This window comes from Giraffa tippelskirchi, chromosome 7 (assembly GCF_054371585.1).
Source record: "Giraffa tippelskirchi isolate mGirTip1 chromosome 7, T2T-mGirTip1v1.2.pri, whole genome shotgun sequence".
Classification (NCBI taxonomy): domain Eukaryota; kingdom Metazoa; phylum Chordata; class Mammalia; order Artiodactyla; family Giraffidae; genus Giraffa; species Giraffa tippelskirchi.
In genome coordinates, this window is record NC_137281.1 from 146,753,829 (window position 1) to 146,777,574 (window position 23,746).

The 23,746-nt window shown below is 47.5% G+C and overlaps 1 protein-coding gene across 12 annotated transcripts in view; it reads left to right on the plus strand.

Annotated features, from left to right (window-relative positions):
• LOC145513312 (choline/ethanolamine transporter FLVCR2) overlaps positions 1-19,900 on the plus strand; it is a 63,707-nt gene extending 43,807 nt beyond the window's left edge. For 10 of the 12 annotated variants that reach the window (XM_081509275.1, XM_081509280.1, XM_081509273.1 and 7 more), the window contains 7 exons: positions 6,555-6,622; positions 7,862-7,965; positions 13,509-13,619; positions 14,390-14,495; positions 14,646-14,757; positions 15,346-15,401; positions 19,214-19,900. In XM_081509275.1, coding sequence (XP_081365401.1) covers positions 6,555-6,622; positions 7,862-7,965; positions 13,509-13,619; positions 14,390-14,495; positions 14,646-14,757; positions 15,346-15,401; positions 19,214-19,291 — 635 coding nt within the window. In that variant the 3' untranslated portion in view covers positions 19,292-19,900. Of the gene's footprint in view, positions 1-6,554; positions 6,623-7,744; positions 7,966-13,508; positions 13,620-14,389; positions 14,496-14,645; positions 14,758-15,345; positions 15,402-19,213 lie in introns of all 12 variants that reach the window. The other 2 variants (XR_014059292.1, XM_081509270.1) reach the window with 2 other exon arrangements.
• Positions 19,901-23,746: the final 3,846 nt, after the last annotated feature.

A 23,746-nucleotide genomic window follows, 5' to 3' on the forward strand; every position in this document is an offset into this window, starting at 1 on the left:
CATAAAATGAATCCAAGAAAGTTATTGAACAAACAGCAATGGCAACACATTTTGGGAAAGGAGAAGAATCTCATTTGTAGGGATGACATTATATTAAAAATGTCCAGTTTCAAAAAAAAAAAAATAGAATTTCTTAACATTTTTCTCAAAAGTCTGGGGCAATCCCAGTGAAAAGGAGTTGAACTAATCTGGTTGTTTGCACACATTTCATTATAGTCAGAAAAACACAAGCCTTATTTTCTTTTTTTTTAATTAGTTTATTTATCTATTTTTTTAACTGTACAATATTGTATTTGTTTTGCCATACATTGACATGAATCCACCATGGGTGTACATGTTTTCCCCTTCCAGAACCCCTCTCCTACCTCCCTCCCCATCCCATCCCTCTGGGTCATCCCAGGGCACCAGCCCCGAGCACCCTGTGTCATGCGTCAAACAAGCCTTATTTTCTTGATAGAGAGTTGAACTTGGTGACAGGGCTCTTTGCCAACTAGGAAATGATTCTTAGGCTGATCACAGATTTGGGAAAAAAATGTTATTGAGCCATTACTGTGTGTCAGGCACCGTGTAAAGTGCTTTATATGCATTATCTCATTTAATCTTCAAAAGAATTCCATGACTTAGGTGCTTAACTGCTCCATAGATACCTAAGGAAACTGAGGCTCTGATTTAATTCCTTGCCTGTGATTAAACAGTAGTAAGCAAGAGAGCTTAGTATAAACTTCTGTCTGTCTGAGACTAAAGCCTGTCTTCCTAACCACCACACCACTTTGTCTCCCCATGAAGAAGGGAGCCTCTTGGAGACAGAACCGGGGGTCTGTTTTCAGCCTCAGTTCCCTGAGTGGCCTATGGATCTGTCCTGCAGGCGTGGTGGTGATGGATGTCCTTCCTCAGATTCAGTCCTCAGACCATTTGCCTGGGGCTTGCTTTCTTTGAAGAGGAGGATCTGGAGTTCTGGGGGTTAGAAGCAGGACCTACCTACACTGACCAGCCATCTTTGGGACATGGGGATGATGAGGTTTCAGTCTTAATGTGTCTTTTTAAGGGTTACAGGTCATGTAAAGGCACTGTTTGACACTCAGTCTGCCTGAGAATCCCTGCTTTCTTCTCCTCCAATCTTTGCTCCAAATTGAAAAGGCACACACAACCAAAAAAAAAAAAAAAAAAAGACCCTCTACAAATTCAACTAAATGCTTTGAGACCTCCCAGAATCCCTCAGGTTAAGCTTTGAAAAGGGAAATGGTTCATACTTTAATTATATACATGTATAACCATTTAGTGTAGGGCTTCCCAGGTGGCCCAGTGGTAAAGAATCTGCCTGCCAATATAGGAGATGCAGGAAACTCGGATTTGATCCCTGTGTCGGGAAGATCCCCTTGAGTACCCTGGGGTAAGAAATGGTAATGTACTCCAGTATTTTTGCCCAGAAAATTCCATGGACAGAGGAGCCTGGTGGGCTACAGTCCACGGGATCATAAAGAGTCGGACACAACTGAGCAACTGAGGACACACATAACCATAGAATACATAATGTTTATATTTTCCTCTGAATTATAAACGCTTAAGACCATGTCTTTGGGAATCAAGCAGTTGATAGAGTTTCATGGACAAATGTGCTGGATCTGGGTGGGCATGTCTTGGAGTAATAGCCTTGACTGATGGGACAGCGAATTCAGAGTTGATGCGTAAGGAATATAAGGTCTGAGTTTTTGGTGTCAGCTCTGCTAATTACTGAGTGTACCACTTTCGTCCATCCTGGGTCCATCCTTTGTCTCTCTAAAAAAGAGTAATAACCTTTGCTTCCCTTTTGAGTTCCCTGGAACTCAAGCTATGCTTGTGAAGAATCTGCAGGGTTGGGCATTTGAACTCCCAATCTCAACCCGTGTCCTGAGGACACCTGTCCCTGGGGCTCTCAAGGCCTTTACACCGCCCTACATGGGCCTTGGAGGGGCTGTGTGCCCCCTCAAGATGCCAGCAAGATGCTGGGTGGGTAGCAAATCCTTCCGGGATTCCCTGGAGCTTTGCTGAGGTCAGACTGGCCCTTTAAACCAACAGTTTACTACCAGTTCCGGAAGGACAAAAGGGAAATGAGCACAGAGTACCCAGAACCCAGAGATGAGATCTGAGATCAGTTTCCCACACTGGCCTGATGGTAGTCCCCTGGGTTGTGGGTGGTGTGAGCCTGGATTCCCTGCCTCTCTTCTGGAAAGTCAGATTCAGATAGTCTGCAAGGGCCTGGGAATCTGCCTTTGCAAGCATTCTGGGAGATTCTAGTTTGCAGCAGAGTTCAGAACCTCTAATGTGGGTGTGTAACGGGTGATTCTCAGGGTCTTGAAGCCCCTTCCCCTCCCAGCCGCCTCCAAGTGAACCCCAGCCTCTCAGAGCCTGGGCCTGCTCTGTGATCTTCCTGTGCCCAAGGCCATTTAGCCACCATTTCCGTGAGTTTAAGAAATACTCGGCCTGGAGAAGGCAATGGCAACCCACTCCAGTACTCTTGCCTGGAAAATCCCATGGACAGAGGAGCCTGGTAGGCTGCAGTCCATGGGGTCACTAGGAGTTGGACATGACTGAGTGACTTCACTTTCACTTTTCACTTTCATGCATTGGAGAAGGAAATGGCAACCCACTCCAGTATTCTTGCCTGGAGAATCCCAGGGATGGGGAGCCTGGTGGGCTGCCGCCGCTGGGGTTGCACAGATTCGGACACGACTGAAGTGACTTAGCAGCAGCAGCAGCAGCAAGATGACCTAGTTATTTAAGCATGAGAATTGGGGTTCACCGACTCAATGAACGTGAGTTTGAGCAGACTCCAGGAGATTGTGATGGACAGAGAAGCCTGGTGTGCTGCAGCCCATGGGATCGCAAAGAGTTGGACACGACTGAGCAACTGAACTGAACTGGGGTTCAACTCCAGTTCTGTCTATACCTGTACCCTAAGTATGATTAATCTGAATGGAAATGTGCTTTGAGTGTAAAATACACACCAGATTTCAAAGACGGTATGGAAGAAAGAAAGTAACATAGCTCATTAGTAATTTTTTAATATTAATTACCCGAAGTGATAAATTGGGCTAAATAAAAACATTTATTTTGCCTGTTAAAAAAAAAAAAAAAAAGAAATACTCGGGGGTTTTGTTGTTGTTGTTAAAATGCAGATTCCTAGCTTCATTCCAGGAGAATCAGATTAAGTAGGTCCAGGGTAGAGCTCAGAAATCTGCATTTTAAAAAATAAGGCCTTCTAATGCCAGTGATCTCTAGACCGCTATTTGAATAATTTAGTCTTGACACAAGATAGGAAATTCAGAGTCCCTTCTGCCTTCCTAGAGCCCACCCCCTCAGGGACCCGCACCTCTCCCAGGTGGCTGATGCAAGAATGACCCGGCCTTTCAGGGGCAGTCATGTTTCCCCACAAGCACTTCACTGACCTGGCAGGCTTACATTGTTGAGGGACAATCATACCCAAATATAACACAGTCACCTGCATTCCTGTGAGAGGTAGTCATGCGCAGGACAGAGCATGAATTTCATTCCTGCCCTTCAGTGTGGATGCCGGACCCCTTGGTTCGGTCAGTGGAGTGGAAAGAAAGTGAAGTCGCTCAGTCGTGTCGGACTCTTTGTGACCCCATGAATTGTAGCTTACCAGGCTTCTCCATCCATGGGATTTTCCAGGCAAGAGCCATGGGATTTTCCAGGCAAGAGTACTGGAGTGGGTTGCTATTTCCTTCTCCAGGGGATCTTCCCGACCCAGGGATTGAGCCTGGGTCCCCCACATTGCAGGCAGATGCTTTTACCGTCTGAACCACCAGGGAAGTCAGTGGAGTAGACTCGCGTCATTTAACTGTATCTGGCAACCTTTGGCAATATGGGGAGGGACATCTAGATTCAAAAAGGATTCGAAATTTCGAATTCCTTTAGGGTTGGAGTGTAGAAAAAATTGAAAAGAACTTCCAGGGTGAACCCCCTGCTCCCCTCCACACCCTCCCCGCCTTGGCCCTGATTCTCCAGTGTGGCTGGGAGCCAGGGATGGTTATTGGTAGATCACATTAGTCTAGTCAGTGGGTCTCATACTCATGAGCTTTATCAGAATTACCTGGAGGGCTTGTTCACACAGACCACCCAAAGGCCCACTCCCAGTTTCTACAGCAGGAGGTCTGAGTGGGGTCACGATTTGCATCTCTAACAAGCTCCCAGGGGTTGTTGATCTGGAAGAGATTTCCCTAAACCTTTGAGCCTCAACAAAGCTGCTCAACCTCCTGGATCAGCCCCCTCTGCACTGTTTCTTTCTCTGTTTTTTGGGGTCACGAAAGTGCTGGTGTTCAGAGTTTTTTTGCTCCCAGTCCTCTTGGATAATTTCTCAGTTGCCTGGGGATCCTGCCCTCCTTGTTCAGCCCAAGTGGGCCCAAGCTGAACTTGACCTGGTGTGTGCCCTGCCTCCGGCCCTGTTAAACTGAGAGGCAGGAAGGAGACTGGTTATATCCTTCTTGCACACCATTTCAGGAATGTGTCTCCTTGTGGGTTCTCTTGACCTGGGCATGGAATTTCCAAGTGGCTGGGTGTGTGGTAAGAAGGTGAGGTGTAGGTATGCTTGTTATCTAAGAAGTTGCTGAGAGCCTGAGTGTGGCAGCTGTAGTGATATTTGATGACACGTCTGGGGCGCTGACTGTGGCCCTGTGCCCCTCAGGAGGTGGCACTGAGCTCAGCCTTGTTGCATCCCTGAGGTGACCTGCTCGGAGAGTATGGGCATGAAACGACCAGTGACCTGAGCTGGGGAAATCTTTGAGGATCAGTTCAGTAAGGATATAAAATTGAGTGTTAAAGATAGAGGACCTGGAACCCTACAGTCTGGGTTCAAATGCAGCCCTGCCTCTTACCACCCATGTGATGGTGTGGAGGGCAAACCAAACTCCCTTCCCCATTTTGCAGGAGAATTTGACCTTTGCTTAACTTTGTATCTCACTCCTCCAGGAACCTGATAAAGAATGGAAGTCACCTGCAGTTAGGCGACTTTACCTCTGATGAAAATAACTGCAAGTGGGCTGGACAGTATTCTCACCCTTGTTGTGAAGCTGTTCATTGTCCTTCTCTGAGCACAGTGACTCTTTCCATTGGCCTGTCCTTTATGGAGATCCTGGCAACTATGCCTGAGTGCGAATTACGAACAATAGTGGCTCCTGGGAGGGGTTAAGGCAGGGTGGGGGCTATGCCCACCTTTACCTGCACTGAGCCATCAGCTTGGGGGTGAAAGAGAATGGTTTCTGAGTGGCTCTGTGGCCTAGGGTCCTGTGGACTTGCTCCATTGAAGAGGGGCACCAGGGGCTGCCGTCCCTGGGCACCGTGTCCTGTCTTACATCCTTCAAAGTGGACCTAATGTCAGGTGTGCCAGTGGCAGTCATGTGATCCTCAAAATTAGCTGAAATTAAAAAGATCCCTGGTTGGTCTTCCAGACTGATCTCTGTATTTGTGTTTTAAATGTATGTGCATTTTTCTTATCTATAAAATGGGAATGAGAATATTAGCTATTTTCTGGGATTGTTATGAGGACTGGAAGGTGTTTAGAAAAGTGCCTAGAACATAAGAGTGTGCTGTTGCCATCACCACCACCATCATCACCATCAACCATCAACCATCACCATCAATTCCTGAGGCTGCCCTGCCTGGGCACCATGTCCTGTTTTACATCCTTTCTAGTGGACCTAATGCCAAGTGTGCCAGTGGTAGTTGTGTGAACCTCATCACCATCACCACCACTACCATTTCACCATCATCACCATGTCCATCACCATCACCACTACCACACTACCACCATCACCACGGTCGTCATCATGATCAGCACCGCTATCATCACCACGATCACCACCACCATCGTCACCATCATTGTTATTATGAAAGGAGGGCAGGAGGTCCTTCTCCTTTGGATTCATTTTAGTCTCATATTAGTTACGAAGTCATTGTATGGCTTTGAACAAAATGACTTCATCCTCTAAGGAAATTGATTCTTACAGAATGTTCTAAGTATTCCATTTATTTGTTGGATAAATTGATGAATTAGGAGAGTCATCTAAATGTTCTTTAGGGTCCTTTCTGTTTTCAAATATAAGACTTTGTATGGTGTTGAATCTGAGAAGAAAAGTTGGAGAGATGTGAAAACAGGTGAGAATGGGAGTGTTGTCAGGGGTCAGAGGTCTGGAGCATTCTGGAGAGGGCATAGGTCATCAGGATGAGGTGGAAAGGTGTCCAGTAGTTTCACTGAGCCCTTAGGTCAGGCCAGCGCTTAAGAGGGATGTAGATGAATCTGACCTAGGAGTAATGTGTACTTCGTGGAGCCTGTGTTTTTAGGACGGGATAAAGGGATGAGAGGGCAATGGTGTGTGGCTAAAAAGAGGTTAAAATGGTTACCTTGGGTTGCTCTGGAGTATTTCTTCTTCTCTGAGGTCACCACCTTCAGTGACAACAAGGATGAGAATTTCCTTCCTCTCTCACCACTGGAGGGAGAGCTAGCAATGGCCCCACCGGGACAGCGACCCTAATGCTGCGTTTACCTCTCCTTCCTTCAGGTCTGAATGCTGGTGCTTTTTATGCCTTGTCCACTCTGCTGACTCGCATGGTGATCATCCACTATCCGGTAAGGGCATTCCCTAAGCTGACCAGTCCCAGAGAGAAGGAGATTTCTAGTGTCTGGGCAGGAGCTGGGGAGGCAGGGTGGTGTGGCATGTCCTCCAGGATTTGGAGGGAGGCAGCCCTGGGTGTCAGCCCCAGGTCTGGTGATTCTCAGTGGTGTGAGAGCTGGTTAGCACCTCTGAGCTCTCTTTCTCTTTTCTGCAGAAGAAATCTAGTTATTTATTGAAAGATTGATTTAATTTTATATTTTTAAAAGACTAATTTTAGAATTAGAAAGTAAATCATAAGATTTATATGTGTCAAGTACATAGCATAGTGCCTGGCAACATAGTAGGTAAACATATATACACACAGAATCACCTATGAAATCAATTAAGTTGTGAAATGTGGGCAAGATTTAATTTTAAAGTCTTAGTTGCTCAACGGAAAGCAGGTTGCAAATGTCTCCAGAACTAAGGAGGGTTGAATACTGGGAACTGGACACTGAGTGTCCTGGAGTCGGGATGTCAGGCCCAACCCTCTTTCAGAAGGTCAAGGGTCTCAGCTTGGGAACGGTGGGCCACCATGGGTGAGTGAGTGTTCCAGTGTTGGAGGTTGACAGGTCTGAGTTCAAATCCTGCCTCTCTACTTAATAAAGTTCTCATGACCTTCAGCTAGTAGGCTAATTTCAGTGTGCCTTGATGTCTTCATCTGTAAAATGGGGAGTATTGACTCTTAACCCCCTGCTGGGCCATCAGGAGAATTAAATGAGATGATGATATAAAATCCTCAGCATGGTGTCTGGCTCTTAATAAACACACACGCATATGTAATGTCTTCCTACCTCTAAAACAGTGATAACTGGAAAAAAAAGCCTAAGTATGAAATGTTTGGATATACATATTTCAGTTTTTCTATCTGTGAAATGGGAATAATGATAAAGGGTTCCTATGAGGATTATATTTTTGAAAAATCTAGCTAAAAGTGGTTTCTAAGGATAGAATTTGTTTTCCCCCAGCATCCAGTATCATGCACCCACACCCAGGGTTATATTATATTATATTAGGAGGAGCAATTATTCTAGGATTTTCTCCCCTAGAATTACTGGCAGCTTCTTACAGCTTGTCTTGTTATGCTACTTTCCAAGAACTGGCTCTAATGGCACCTCAGTTACTTGCCTTTACCCCTTCGCCTCCTGGTGACTGCGCCCCGTCAGATGTCTTGTTCCATCCTTGAGTGATCCTTGGGGCTATGGTTTCCCCAGGGGGAAGAAGTGAATGCTGGAAGAATTGGCCTGACCATCGTCCTTGCAGGAATGCTTGGGGCTGTGATCTCAGGCATCTGGCTGGATAGGACCAAAACCTACAAGTAAGTGACTCTTCCGCTTGGACTGAATTGGAGACGCATGTTTTGAAATGACATGTTCATTAGCAACATGGCTCCCAGGATGTGATTGCAGCTGCTGGGGTGTGAGTGGTCAAGGAGGCAGTTCAGATGTGTCTTCTCTGGGGATGAGGAGGTGGTTCCATTGCCAAATTCCCATGGCTTGCTTGTGGACCTCCTGCTTCCGCATCATTGGTAAATATTGTGATATGGTTTAGTCTTGATTGCCCAGTGTATTTCTAAGAGCCACTAAGATTTTAATGGATTGCAGGCTAAGCCAAGATGCTTACTAAAAATACAGATCCCTGGGCCCCACCCCTCATGGATATCAGTTCAGTAGGGGAGTCTGCATTTAAAAATCAACCCAGATGCCTTGATTCAGCAGCCAGCCTTGGAGAAAGTGCTCTGAAAACAGAGGCTCAACTTGTGTGTGTACTGTGCTCCGCATCCACTGGGTGCTCAGTTAATGCTGCTCAGTGGGGCAGCTGCCTAGGCTGTCCTGCGCTGGGCAGGGCAGTATTCTAGGCTGCTTTGTCAAGGCCTCCAAAGTTCCCAGTGTCTGGAGGCGACAGACAGCGGCAGACCTGTTCTCTGCACACAAACCCGCTTCTGTGAGGCTCTGGTCAGACCAGGGCTCCCTCTGGCTGCAAAGGCCAATTGAGGCCCTCCCTGGGGACGTGGCTGCCTGGCTGGACACAGGGAGGAGCCCGGCTGGACCTAATTACTGCTGGTGGAGCTGGGCTGCCGCCTTGTTTCTGCCATATGCCAGTTGCTGGTTTCAGGCAGTGAGGACTGGCCACTCTTGAACCGGGGAATAGCAGCATCTCTCTTCCAGGCTTGCTCTGTGGCAACAGAAAGAAGGAATTGGAATGTTGACTAGTCTGGGATGTGGGCAGCCAGATGATTCAGATGAACCAGAAAAGACAGTGAATGGGCTGGGAGGACACTGCAGAGTCTAGCTGACACTGGTTCCTAGTGTCATTTGATGTCTGCATCCTGCAGTGAGCATGGACATTCTACTTCCTGCTCCACTACTTGGGCAGAGAATGGGTGGGGGAGCTCTGTCATCTGGGCATTTTGGTGCCTGTTCCTTCTCCCTGAGGATCCCAGGTGTGCGTCCCCTTTGGTTTGGAGACTGGAAATTGGATGGTCAGGTCCGTTTATCTTTGGCTGAGGCTACAGATAGTTTTGCAGACAGGCTAGTGGTTTAAGAAGAAGCTGCGTGTAAAGAAATGTGGCAAAAGGTGAGCTTGTGGGGTCAGCAAGGGAGATGGGTGTCCATGGGGCTGGATTCTGCAGCAGGAGGGACTGGGTGCGGGGAGCAGGGGGAGGAGAGATGAAAGCCCTCTGACCTCAGCAGCTGCTTTGGAGACCCAGGGGGGAGGGGTGTCCTTCAGAGGCTTTGGTCTTTTCCAAAGATGTAGCCCCATCATGTGTTAGTATTCCTGCGTGGGAGCTGAGCGAGCGCGGGTTTCTAATTCTAGTCTGCATTTACCTAGTGGGTGACTTTGGACCAGTAACTGGACTAGTCTAAGCTCAGTTTCCGCATTTGTCAAATTGGAGATAGTCATATGTTTCTTTTTTCCTACCAGTTTGATTGAGATATAATGGACTTACACTGTATCTGTATACAGTATATGATTTAATTTACATACATCATGAAATTGACATCACAAAGAGTTTAGTGAGCATCCATCATCATATGTGGATACAAAATTAAAGAAATAGAAAAAAATATCATGATGAGGACCTTTAGGACTTATTTTCTTAACAACTTGCCTATATAACATATACCACGTCGATTATATTTTTCATGTTGTACATTACATACTTGTGTGTGTGTGCTAGTCGCTCAGCTGTGTCCGACTCTTTGCGACCCCATGGTTTGTCCATGGAATTCCCCAGGCAAGACTACTGGAGTGGGTAGCCGTTCCCTTCTCCCGGGGATCTTCCTGACCCAGGGATGGAACCTGGGTCTCCTACATTGCTGGCAGATTCTTTACCATCTGAGCTACCAGGGAAGCCCACATTACATACTTAGTCCTTACTTATTTTACACCTGGAAGTTTTTAACCTTTTGATTGCCTTCTTCCTATTTTCCCTCCCTGTACCCCATCCTTACCTTTGGTAACCACAAATCTGATCTCTTTTTCTGTGAGTTTGCATGCTTGAGTTTGGTTTTTGAAGTATTATTGACCTACTACACTATGTTAGTTCCTTTACATAACATCTAGAAATTTCAAAATGACCCCTAAGTTAAGTCTGGTTATGGTCTGTTACCATACCAGGATATTATTACTCATTGACTGTACATTTCATCCCTTTGATTCATCTATTTTCCAACTGTAAGTTTGTACCTCTTAATCTCTTTCACCTGTTTCTTTCCTCTCCTGCCACCCTCTCCCTTCTGGCAGCCATCTGTGTGTTCTCTGTATCTATGAGTCTGTTTCTGACTTAACATTTGTTCATTTGTTTTGTCTTTTAGAATCTGCATAGCAACGAAATCATATAGTATTTGTATTTCTCTAACTTATTTCACTTAGCATAAGATCATTCGGGTCCATACATGTCACTGCAAATGGCAAGAATTGATTCCTTTTTATGGCTGAAATACATATGTGTGCATACCACATCTTTTTAATCCATTTATCTATTGATGGGCACTTAGATTGCCTCTGTATCTTGGCTTTTGTATATATTACAATGAACATAGGGGTACATATATTGTTTTGAATTAGTGTTTTCATTTTCTTGGGATAAATGCTTAGGAGTGGAATTGCTGGATCATCCGAGTGTTCTGGTTTTTCATATGTGTACATATAATTTTACTTATTTTTGGCTGTGCTGGATCTTTGTTGTTTTGCAGGCTTTTCTCTAGTTGTGGTGCATGGACTTCTCACTGCAGTGGCTTCTCTTGTGGTGGAGTGCAGTATCTAGAGTGCCTGGGCTTCAGTAGCTGCAGTTCTAGAGTTCAGGCTCAATAGATGTGGTGCACAGGCTTAGTTTCTCTGCCCCACGTGGGATCTTCCCAGACCAGGGATCAAACCCATGTCTCCTGCATTAGCATGTAGATTCTTTACCACTGAGCCACCAGGGAAGCCCCCTGGGTGTTCTAGTTTGAAACTTTTTTTAGAAATCTCCATACTGTTTTCTATAGTGACTGTACCAATTTACAATACCCGCCAGCAGTTCACAGGGATTCCCTTTTTCATGTGCTTGTTGGCCATCTGTATGTCTTTGGAAGAATGTCTGTTCAGATCTTCTGCCCATTTTTCAATTGGTTTTTTTTTTCTTTTGATGTTGAGTTGTATTAAATCTTTGTATATCTTGAATATTAACTCCTTATAGATATATCTTCTCCCATTCAGTAGATGGCCTTTTAATTTTGTTGGTAGTGTCCTTTACTGTGCTAAAGCTTTCCAGTTTGATGTAGTCCTATTTGTTTGTTTTTGCTTTTGGTTCCCTTGCCTGAGGAGACATTTCCCCCCAGAAGTTACTAACACTGATGTCAGTGTACTGCCTATAAATTTATTCTGGAATTTTTGTGGTTTCAGTCTTAAATTTAAGTCTTTAATCCATTTTGAGTTTGTTTTTCAGCATAGTGTGAGAGAGCAGTTGAGTTTGATTCTTTTGTGTATAGCTGTCCAATTTTCCCAACACCATTTATTGAAGAGTCTGTCTTTTCCCCATTGTATGTTCTTGCCTCTTTCATCATAGGTTAATTGTTCACATAAATGTGGGTTCATTTTTGAGTCGCTCTTCAGATCCATTGATCTATGTGTCTGTTTTGTGCCAGTAGCATACTGGTTTGGTTACAGTAGCTTTGGAGTACAGTCTGAAATCTGGAAGAACTGATACCTCTAGTTTTATACTTTCTCAAGATTATTTTGGCTATTTGGGGTCTTTTGTATTTCCATACAAATTTTAGAATTATTTGTTCTAATTCTGCAAAGTTTCCATTAGTGTTCTGACAGGAATTGCTTTAAATATGCCGACTGCCTTGGATTACACTGTTTAGATTTTTCTTGTGTCCTGAGATACAGTTGTGTCACTAAAAAATTGCTTCTTGGAACTGCTTTTCCTGTACCCCGGATAGTTTGTATTGTGTTTTTTGTTAATTTGTTTCCAGGTGTTCTTTTTTTTTTAATTTCTACTTTGATTTCTTCAGCGACCTAGTGATTGCTTAGTAGATAATTGTTTAGCCTCCATGGGTTTGTGTTTTTTGTAGTTTTTTTTCTCATTGTTGATTTTTTTAAATATTTATTTTTATTTCTTTACATTTTTAAAAATTTACTTATTTTTTAATTGAAGGATAATTGCTTTACAGAATTTTGTTGTTTTCTGTCAAACATCAACATGAATCAGTCATACTCATAGTTGATTTCTAATCTCAGTTTTGTGATTAGAAAAGATGCTTGATATGATTTCAGTTTTCTTAAATCAGTCATGCTTTTCCTGCAGGGCTTTTGTAAGGGTTAAATAAATCCTAAGTGCATCTGAAGTTTCCGCAGAATCCCTGGCATCCCATCACTGCAGTATGAGTCTGACATAAGCACAGTATACACCTGCTGGCCCCACTGTGTTTCTGGCACCTGCAGAGATGAAGGAAGGCTCTGAGCTTTCACGGTCTGAGTCCTGATGCTCGTGGCCCGAGTGTGCAAGGAGGTGCCGAGTCCCTGACCTCAGTCAGGAGGACAGGGAGAGAGTGCCGGTCCCAGTGCAGGAGTCAGCGCCACAGCAGTCCTGAGTGGGCAACCTGGGGGGAGAGGTGCGTGGAGGGGCACGAGCAGGGTGAGCCCGAGACAGAAGCCAGCACCGCTGGGCCTTCTGAGGGACCAGCAGAGGGACAAGCCCCCGGGAGTGGGCGGGGCTGTCTCCCTTGGGCTTTGGAGTCAGGGGCTAGTTCAGGGCTGGAGACCGTTCTCTCAGCTGCACTGTCAGGGGTGGAGGAGTTCCGATTCAGTGGGAAGAGCTGTGCTGCACATGTGCAGGTGGCAACAGGAAGGCCTCGGAGACGACAGAGACTCTCACAGTCAGGTCCCCGCCCAGCATTGTCCTGGGGTCGAGGGGTGATGCAGACAAGCCGAATGGGCTTCTGGGGTTGTCCGTGTGCCACTGCTGCCTGGCACAGCTGATGTGTGCCCCTGTTTTTTTTTTGTTTTTCCTGGTGGAGGAGAAAAGGAAAGGGCTGTTTCCCTGCTTGTGGGTAGGATGTGCCCAGTCCAGGTGCATTATTTACTTGCTGAGAGGTTTCTGCTAGAGAACACACATGCTGCAAGATGGCCTGACACTGTCCTGGTCTGACCCTTTGTAGCTCTGAGCACAGTGTGATCATTGGTCTGGTGGCCATCAACCTCGTGGACAGAAAATTCTATGAGAGCAAATAGCACACAGACGTGGGCTTGCTCGGCACACAGCAGTTGCCCAATAGATAGAAAGTGGGATGGAGGAAAAGAGGAAGGAAGGGAGGGAAAATATCCTGTTAAGGTCTGCAGTTTGTGACTCAACTTCATTGCCTCTGCTTGTAGGGAGACAACTTTGGTGGTCTATATCATGACTCTGGTGGGCATGGTGGTTTACACGTATACCTTGAACCTGGGACACCTGTGGGTGGTGTTCATCACGGCTGGTGCAATGGGGTAAGTTGTACTTTGAACCTACTTAACTGGAAAGCACCATCCATGGTTCCGAGACCTACTGACATCCTAGGATGCGATAGGGATCTGCTGCGACTTCTGTAAACATGGAAATGGCCACAGGTCATGTTCACTTGTAAGACTTCAAAAGGCTGCCTAGGGCACCCAGGCCCATCCATGCTGTTGGGATGGACTATGTCCTTCATAAATCTCTGGGAGGCTAGGAAATGTTGAGCGTCTTTATGAGCTCTGCCTGGGACAACATGGGGTCACAGAAAGTACACAGGGCTGGGGATCAGAAAGGGTGGGTCCTGAGCTCTGTTGCTGACTGTTTATTAGATCATAGGCACCTGCCTACTCACTCTGAGGCTCAGTGTCTTCATCCGTAATTGCAGATGAGTGGCCTCCCTTGTGGAGTTGTTGGAAAGGAGAGAAATAACAGATGTGAAAGCACCAGGAAGTGTGGTGCAGTTGTAAGAGATCAGAGCTGGAATTTTCTAGCCCTGTTGTATGAGAAAGTATAGGAAATGGCACCGCTTCCACAGGGATCTCTGCTCAGCTTCACCTCTTAATTATTTTCCTATGGACAGTACATGCGAGGGTATGTGAGCATGTGTGTATAATGACCACCTAGGGGGTGGCCTGATTTTCAAGGGCCTGGCATGTCTTGATGGGAAGAAACAGAAAAAGGAGTTGTGGGGCAGGAGATGGGCACCCTTTTTTCCTTTTTCCGGACGTTCTCCATCACCTTGTTTCTGTGATCTGGGCTTTAGCTTCTTTATGACTGGCTACCTCCCACTGGGGTTTGAGTTTGCCGTGGAGCTGACATACCCGGAATCAGAAGGCATGTCATCTGGTCTCCTCAACGTGTCTGCCCAGGTAGGCCTCTCGTTGGGTGGTGGCCTTGAAGCCGTGGGTCTTTGTTCCCTCCTGGGCTCGGCGGGTGCAGGCGCTGCATAAGGGCAGCTTAGCTCCCCTGTGGGCTGCTTGGCTGGGCCCCTGTTTCCAGTCTTCTCTGTGTCTTTGCAGGTATTCGGGATCATCTTCACCATCTCCCAGGGCCAGATTATCGACAACTATGGAACCATGCCTGGGAACATCTTCCTGTGTGTCTTCCTGACCCTTGGAGCAGTGCTCACTGGTGAGTCGGGGCCTCAGGACAACGTGATGCTCTGACTGTGCCTGAGTTTAGACTGTTGGCAATTTGGCACCCAATGTCTTGACTGAGCATACAGCTAAGGGGCTCACATGCAGCAGGGCGGATGAGAGGGCTCATGAGGAAGTACCTTTGGCAGGCAGTAGCATATTTTGTTGGAATGAGCTTCAGTTTTGGTCCCAAAAGACCCTTGTTGGAACCCTGCACTGTGACACTGACCTCCATAGCTCTTTGACCTTGGGCAAGTGGACTGACCTCTGGGAGCCCCACTTTCCTAATCTGTAGAATGGAGATTGCTGTGAGGATTGGAGCACTGTGTGCAAACTCCCTGCAAATATCAAGGGTCTATGCATGGAGGCCACTGTCGTCACTGGCTTCTTCCTGTCTGGCACAGCAGTGGTTCCCAGGCTCTGTCAAGCTGGCTGGTGGAACCTCCAGATCCCTGGAAGGTCTGAAGGAGGTGGGATACTCATGACCCTTAGAGGAGTTAAAGGCTCCCTCTTGTGGATGAGCTTGACCATTGCTCTGCTTGATAACTTTCTGTTGTCCTTCTTCTGTGTCCTTGAACCTCAGCATTCATCAAGGCAGATCTCCGGAGACAGGATGCAAACAAAGAAATTTCTGAGACTGTGAGTATGTGGGAGCTGCTGGGCTGAGATGTGGGCACAGACTTTGCTGAGGCTGTGGCACTGGGGGCAAGCGAGGGGAGCGCCAGGGGGACTGGTGGCTGTGAGAGCCGCTCAGCGTCACACACGTGGGGACCAAGGGTTTCCTCCATGGGGCTCAGCCCTGCTTTTCTGCTGCCCTCTCCAGGTTTTTCTCCCACTTCCTTCCCTGCTCCTGGCCTCCCTGCTCTGATCCCCAGAGCTGGTCCCTGCGTCACAGTCTGCTGACCAACACCCACCCCGGGGTCCTGAGACAAGTCCCGAGGCCCTGGCTCCTCTCCTTTCCAGCCTGGGGTTCATGAATGGAGAGGAAAGGGGGGGAGCTGGCTCCTTCATCCTGTCATAGCGGTGGTGGCCCCGAGGCAGTGGCTCTCCTGGCATGGGGCAGGCCCTCAGGAGGTGCCAGGGAGGGACCAGAGCCAATGGGTTGCCAGCAGGGCTCTAAAAGTATAAGTCAGGAAGCAGGAGTGGATCATGGTGGAAGGTGAGAGGACCAGGAATTAGATCGAGAACAGAAAAGTATTTCCCATCTTTTCTAATTGGCTGGGAACTATTTTAACCATCATGCTGTGCTGTGCTTAGTCGTGTCCGACTCTTTGCAACCCCACGGACTGTAGCCCGCCAGGCTCCTCTGTCCATGGGGGTTCTCCAGGCAAGGATACTGGAGTGGGTTGCCATGCCCTCCTCCAAGGGATCTTCCTAACGAAGGGATCGAACCCCGGTCTCCCGCATTGTGGGAGGATTCTTTACCGTCTGAGCCACCAGGGAAGCCCAAGAATACTGGAGTGGGTAGCCTATCCCTTCTCCAGGGGATCTTCCCGACCCAGGAATCGAACTGGGATCTCCTGCATTGCAGGCAGAGCTACCAGGGAATCCTTTAACCAATGAGTTAAGTATCAAATCTGAATCAGGATGAAAGGAATTTCAGCTTTCAGGAGTCAGTGGGATATTTCTTAAAAAAACAAAACACCCAAAACCTATTACAGAGGTAACACATATTCTTTGTAGAAAAATGTTAAAATATAGCAAAGTGTACAAATTTTTTTTATTTTTTGTTTGTTTTAAAGTATACAAAATTTAAAAGTCATCCTGTAATAGCATCACCCAGAGATGAGGTCCTGTTTTTTTGCATTTACTCACACATGTCTGTGTACACATATAATATATATGTGTAGATATATGTATGTGTTTTTTAAACAAAAGTAAAATCTTGTTCTATGTGTTTTTGTACTTTCTGCAAGCACTTTGTCAGGTCATTAGTCTTATACTTGACATCTCAGTGTTCTAATAACTGCACATGGATAGACATGATTTGATTGACAATTTTCCTGTCCAGGAACACTAAGATTCTTTCTGATTGTTGTTAGAAATGACATTGTGTTTACTGTTCTGGAGCTGACTCTGGGCATGTTCTTAAGCACTGTATTTTCTTGAGAAACAGATCAGTGATTGTGCCCATTGTTAAGACTTTGATACGTGTTACCAGACTGTCCTGTAGAAAGAAGGCACTATCAGTACTACAAATGCACATTGCTCTAGCAGTGTATGAGGCCAACCCTGAGTATTTATCATTTTGAAAATCTTTGCCAGTTATCTAAGGCAAAAATGGTATCTGAAAGAGGTACATTTAGTGCTTTAAGGATATGCGCTGACAGATGGACGCTCATCTCCATTCCCTTGTTGTTATGTCCTCTGATCTCATGCTCTGGAGTTGGCAGGGAGAGGTGAGGGGGAGATGCCTGGGACAGGACACTGAGTGGGCACACAGGGAACGCCTGAGACAGGAGCGGTCTTCTCAGGAGCCTGTGAGAAGCGTGGCATCGTCCCTGCGGAGGTGGGCTTTGTCCCTGTGCCACAGATGAGGAAGCGTGATTTGGGACACTTTGGTGACTGTATTGTGAGCCTATGAAAAGGTGCCTGTGATAACAGGATGGATTTCTCGAGAAAAGATTTCAATTTGAAACGCGATGCATTGTGTCAAGCGATATGAGATTCTGCTGTTTACTTTGTAATCAGTGTTTCCCTGGGAAAAAGCAAACAGAAGAAAGTAAAGGTTGCCTGTAGACCTAATGCCCAGAGATAACCTAGTAATATTTTAGTCATTTCCCAGTGTTTTCTGTGGATGCAGAAATGTGCTTGTGCATGCTGGGTTTTCTACCCTGCTTGTTTCCTTAGGAGAATCTGACAACCTTTCTACACCATTGCCCTCCCAACCCCACATCTCCACGTACACATTTCCGTTTCCTCCTATTTCCCACTTAGGTCGTCCCACGCTTCCCTATGTTACAGGCAGACCCGTGTCCCCGTGGACCAGGCTTGTCATCCAGGTTGGCGGTGAGGGCTCAGTCCCGTCCGCGTGGCCTGTGGGAAGCAGCATGAGTCGGTCCAGGAGGCCAGCGGGCGCCTGTGCTCACGGGGGGGCCCTGGATACTCCCTGTGTGTCCGCACCTCCCTCGCACTGGGGGGCCTGGCGGGACGGGGGTCGGAGTCATGCGGGGCTGATCCCCGGGAAGCCAGCGCTGTCAGAGGGCGTCGTGAAGGGGCCGTCACTTCCCTCACCGAGGTGGCGGGTGTGAGTGGGACCTGCAGACCGTCCCAGGAATTCAGTCTCAGCGCCAGGGGCCGACAAGGCAGGGAGCGCATCGGGCCAGAGCTGCGCTTTCTGATCAGTGAGGTGGGTCATTGGCAGAAAGGGCCAGAACTTCCAGTGGGTCATGACTGACGCTGATGATGACAATCTGTGTCTGGGTTTCCATTTTTCCTCCAGTTGGTAGTTCTCGGCCCCAGAGACATAAGCCTTGTTTGGTTGTGATTTCAAGGTGATGGTGCTGAAGGAGGTGGGTGTGTGTTCTTGAGTGTGTTAGAGACAGGAGGTGGCGTGAGTGGTTGAAGTCGGCGGCTGGCTCCTGAGTGAGGGCTTCTCAGGGCTGAGGCCAAGCTGGTGCCAACAAGTTAGCAAGATGGAGAACCGGAAGCTGGATGTCCCACTGTTGCCTCTGCCACGGGCTGCCCTGAGGGTCATGGTGGTCAAAGTGCCGTTTGTCCAGCTGACGTGGCCTGCATGTGCTCCACCAGCCTCGATGGTCAGAGCTGTGTGGGACTTGGCCTGTGCTCGAGGCCTTGTTGGGAACGAGATGAGCCCCTGAGGGAAGAAGCAAAGTTTTCCTAAAAAGCAGACAAACGCTCAAGTTGGCAGTTAGTACTTAGGGGCTTCAGAGCATAAACTTCAGGGCATATTTAAATCCCACCCAGCTAATAAGTGTGACCCCGAATACCTTCTAATTCTGTGCCATCTTCCCGCAAGAAATCTGATGACAAACTCACCCAAAGTCTCTTCTTCTATGGGGAAACAATATTAATATATACATATTCCTCACATGGGGGCTGCCCCTGACCGGGGGTAGTCAGCAGTCCTGAGGGGGGTGCAGACCTGGCCCTTCAACAGGCACGTGGGGGTCCATCCAGGTGGGGTGAGGCTGTCAGAAGGGGAGGAGGGTGACCGGAGCTCAGTGGCACCCACACTGAGATGGTTCCTGGATGCTGTGGTGTCACAGAAGGCTGACCTTTTCGCTCCTCCTTTGCTCCTGTGATGGTGTGTGTGTCTGGGGAATGCGTGACCGGAGCCTCTGTCCTTGTCTTTGTTCACTGTCGGGGATGCTGAGTGCCTGGGGCTCTGGTCTTCCCCCCGGATCCCAGATGCACGGGCAGGCAGATGCTGAGCAGGGTGGAGTCCCTGCCTCTTCACCCCAAGGCCTGTCCCCTTGTCTGTCTTGTAGAAACCCCAGGAGGGGGAGGAGGAGGAGGACAGCAAGAGCAGCAAAGCCCCCACCACTGTCCGGGAGGAGCATTTCTGAGAGAGGGCGGAGGAGCGACTCGGGGGACTCCGACCGCCCCCACCTCTTCAGCCAGCACAGCTCTGCCTGCCAGCCCCACGGCCTTCACCCGAGCAGCTTCTGGGGGAACTGGGAGGAACATCTGTGTCTTGGAGGACAGCGCCTCTGCCTCCTGGAACCTAATCCAGAGCTTGCCCCGTCTCCGTGGGGGAGATGCACTTTTCACCACACAGCTGGGGGCCCCGCCCTCCCCCTGCAGGTTCTGGGAGCTGGGGGGGCAGAGAGAATCCTGGAGTCAGTCCTGGCTGCTGCCTCACCTTCCTGCTCCAGCCCATCCCTCGGGACAAAGCCTGCAAATTATCACGAAAGAAAGCTTATTCGGGAGATTAACTTTTTCTAGTGTCTGAAGACCCTTAGGAGCCCAGTTCTCAGGAGCAGCAGCTGCTCTGGACAAGGGTCATCCTTGGGGCCCCAGACTGACCACTGACATTCTGTGGGAGAGAAAACACCCTCAGGACACACCCCTCAGGACGCTGGGACCAGGTTCTCCCGGCTCATGTTGGTGTCTGTCTGCAAACCCTCTCTCCTCAGAGCTGATCAAACCAAACATCAATAAACTTGATAAAAACATTGCTGTGACTGAGAAGAGTAAGCCAGTTTCAGAGGTGACCTCCTTGGGAGGTGATGGTGCTTAAGAATCTGGGGAGTCTGGTAGCCTGATTTGGGAACAGAAAGGTTCTTTTCTAGAGAAGACGTCCTGGCCCAGGGCCTTGTGTGCACCACTGTCACCTCTGCTGCCTTCCTCCAGACGCTACTCAGGGGCTCATATTCTCTTGCCTGTGACCTTCACTGCAAACTCACCTGGGTCCTCTTCCCCTGAGAACTCCAAAGGTCTCCTGAGAGATGAGGAGAACAGGCAGAAGGAGAGGTGGCCCGTGAATGGGACTCGGGTCTGCTGGGTTAGGTAAGCACGTCCACTTCAGGTGGGGACAGAGTTTGCAGCCCTACCCCCTCTCCCCACCCTCTTCTATAATAGTTATAATTCTTTCTCAGATATTTTGAATTTAAAGGGACTCTCTTTCAACCAAGGGCTTTCCAGGTGTCGTCAGTGGTAAAGAATCTGCCTGCCAGTGCAGGAGACGCAAGAGACACAGGTCCGATCCCTGGGTCTGGAAGATCTCCTAGAGTAGGAAATGGCAACTCACTCCAGTATTCTTGCCTGGGGAATCCCATGGACAGAGGAGCCTGGCAGGCTGTAGTCCATGGAGTCATAGAGTCAGACATGACTGAGCGCGCACACACATTCATGTCCTTTCAACCAGCCCAAGCTGACCTCTCCTGCCTTGCCTGCTGTCTGGCTCTACTCACTGGCTTGGGGAGAATCTCCTCAAAAGAAGACATTTTGGTTGTTTCTCATGTGCCTTGAGCTCCGTGATCACAACCCCTGGGCTGTTTTTTTGTGGCCACTGCCCCGGGCTCAGCATATTGGAGCTGCCCACGTGGAAGTGGTGCTGGGTGCTTGGGCCACTGCCCGAGGGCAGCTGGTGTGTGTGTGTGTCTGTGTGTGTGCGTGTGTGTGTGTGTACAGTACTCTGTACATAAAAGAAGAAGTTCACACTTCTGTTGCAAGGGCTGAGTTAGGGGTGGAAAGGAGGTGGAAAACGAAAGTGCCTTACTTTTTAATAAGCAGAAAGTGTTTACTCTTGAGCCTCTTAATTTTATAAACAAAATGTTTACTGAAACCATCGTTTTATTTGAAATCATAATTCGTATTTTCTATTTGTAACACCAGATATATTAAAGCAATAAAATATCCTCCATGTGGTCTGCCTTTTGTTGGGGCAGAGATGGCTTTGGTGGTGGGAACAGGCTGAAGGGTGGGGGCTTGGAATAGAGGAGGCACTCCTCCACACTGTGGAAGGTGGTCCTCTGTAGACATAGATGTTACCATGCTAGTGGGTTATTTTTTAAAGATGAATCTGCAGACGTTACTGTCTGTCCATGTGGAGACTGCAACTCAAGGCCAAATCTGTGGCTCCAACAACTTTCCATTCAGAGTGATCATTTTACAGTGCATGTCAACCACATCACTCTTCCACTTAAAACCTTCTTCTAGCTTCTTACCTCAGCCAAAGCCCAGACCTCACCAGAGTCCACAAGACCCCATGCACTATGGCCCCCACCTTCCTGTCTGACCGTCTGTCCTCCACTGTTTTGTTCAGTCTCTCGGCTCCAGCCATGCGACCTCCCTGCCGTGCCTTGAATGTACCAAGCGTGTTCCCACCACAGGGCCATTGCACCTGCCAATGCCTGTGTCTGGGGTTCACTGGCTGCAGATGTCCATATGACTTGTTTCCTCACTTCAGCTCAAATATCACCTCCCCAGAGAGGCCTTCCCTACCTGCTACCTCACTCTGTCTTGCTGCCTTAGATGATGTTGTGATTGTTGTTTATCCACCAACTGTCTTCCCCACGGGACTGTAAACTTCACTTTGGGGACCTTGTCACTGTGTTCACCGTTCCTTCCTCTGTGCTTAGACCAGTGCCAGGCATGTAGTCAGGGCTCCAGATGCACTATTGAAGGAAGACCTGAACGAGTGGGTACCACCACCCCCAGACCATCTCCGTCTCTGCCTTCCCCCACCTCTCAGTAACCTTCACAGAAGGGAGGAAGGGATTACAGACTATGAACTAGAGCAGTTTCCGTGGACTCTGGACCTTGCAGTGGCCAAGGCAGCTGCAGGAAAGGGTGGGAGGCCCAGTAGAGATGCAAGAGAGAGAACCAGGAGGCGGGGAGATAATTCAGGCACTTTTCCTTCACAACTTGTCTCTGCAAGATTTCCGGGAGGAGGCTGTTAGAATGCTAGATTTCTAATTTAAAGAACAGATACCCAAAAAAGCAGCAAAGGTTTACTGTATAGCAATGGGAACTGCAGTCAATATCTTGTCATAACCTATAATGGCAAATAATCTGAAAATAATATATGTACTATCTGTGTATGTATATATGTAACTGAATCACCCTGCTGTGTGCCTGAAACATTGCAAGTCAACTATACATCAATAAAATATATATTAAAAAAACAATTTCCACAGACAGAGGAACCTGGTGGGTTAACGTCCATAGCATCACAAAGAATTGGACAAAACTGAGTGATTGAGCTTCATCATCAGCCTACAAAGGACCATCCAGTGATCTCTCAAAATTGCTTGATTTGTACTAAAAATAACCCCAAGATTGCTGTTAGATCTCCCCGGATAGGGACCCAACACAGAGAAGCCTGAGCCACCAAGGACTGGCAAATAGACTTGACTTAAAAGCCTTGAGCCGCAGGAAATTTCAGGTTTCTGCTAGTATTGGTGGTCTTTTTCAGGATGGGTGGAGGCACCAGGACTGAAAAAGCCTCCAAAGTGGTGAAAGCCATGCTTAAGGAAAATTTCCCCCAATTGGGATAGTCTAGCACCCTTCCAAGTGATAATGGGCCTGCTTTTCTCTCTAGCATAACCCAACAGATGTCTAAACCACTGCAGATTAATGGAAAGCTATATTCTTCCTGGAGTGCACATTCAATAGGAATAACAGAGAAAATGAATTCTACATTAAATAGCATTGCTAATATATGTTGAGTCTAATTTAACTTGGGGTCAAGGCTTAACAATTGCCCTACTATGGATCAGAGTGACTTCCAGAAGCAGGCTTAAAATTAGCCTCTTTGAAATATTGTATGGTAGGCCATTCCATGTGTCTGCCCAGGAGGGAGAATGTATAAATACTTTGAAAGATTTAGTAGTTGCCAATTACGTTAAAACTCTAGGCACAATACAAGCCTCTGTTCATGAGTTTGCTTCTAGCAAGTCTTCCTTACATCCTTTGCAGCCTGGACATTACATCCTCTTAAAACATGTGGAGAACAAGGGCCTGAGCACCAGCTGACTGCAAAGTGGACAGAACCACCTGTGGTATTACTTATCACACATTCATCTGTCAGGTTAGCTGGAGTAGCTGGAGTAAAGCCACGCATACATCCCAGTCAGGTAAAAGCAGCCTCACCGTCATCAGAAAATGACCCAACTCCCCAAAGTCCTAGAGAGCAGTGTGTTTGTGAACCCTTAGAAGATTTAAGGTTGCTTTTCAGAAAGGATAAGTATTGAGAATAAAATTTCCTTGCAGAAGGAATTTCATCAGTTCAAATAGTTTGAGAGAATTGTTTTACTTACTAAAATTATTAAGGAATATTCCTGACCCAAAGCTGATCAATTCCATTTCATGATCACCCCCTCATTGCCTCTGTTCAGCAGGAAGTAGCCAGAACAATCATCACCCCTGATTCCCACAAGATTGTGGAATGGACATTGATAGATAGGAATTGCAATAGAGGCAGGGCAAGCACACGGCTGTTATCAGGTGACTGTTAGAGGTCCTGCCCAGCCATTGGTTAGAATCCGAATGGCCCCCTACTTCCTCTGTTTAAAAGG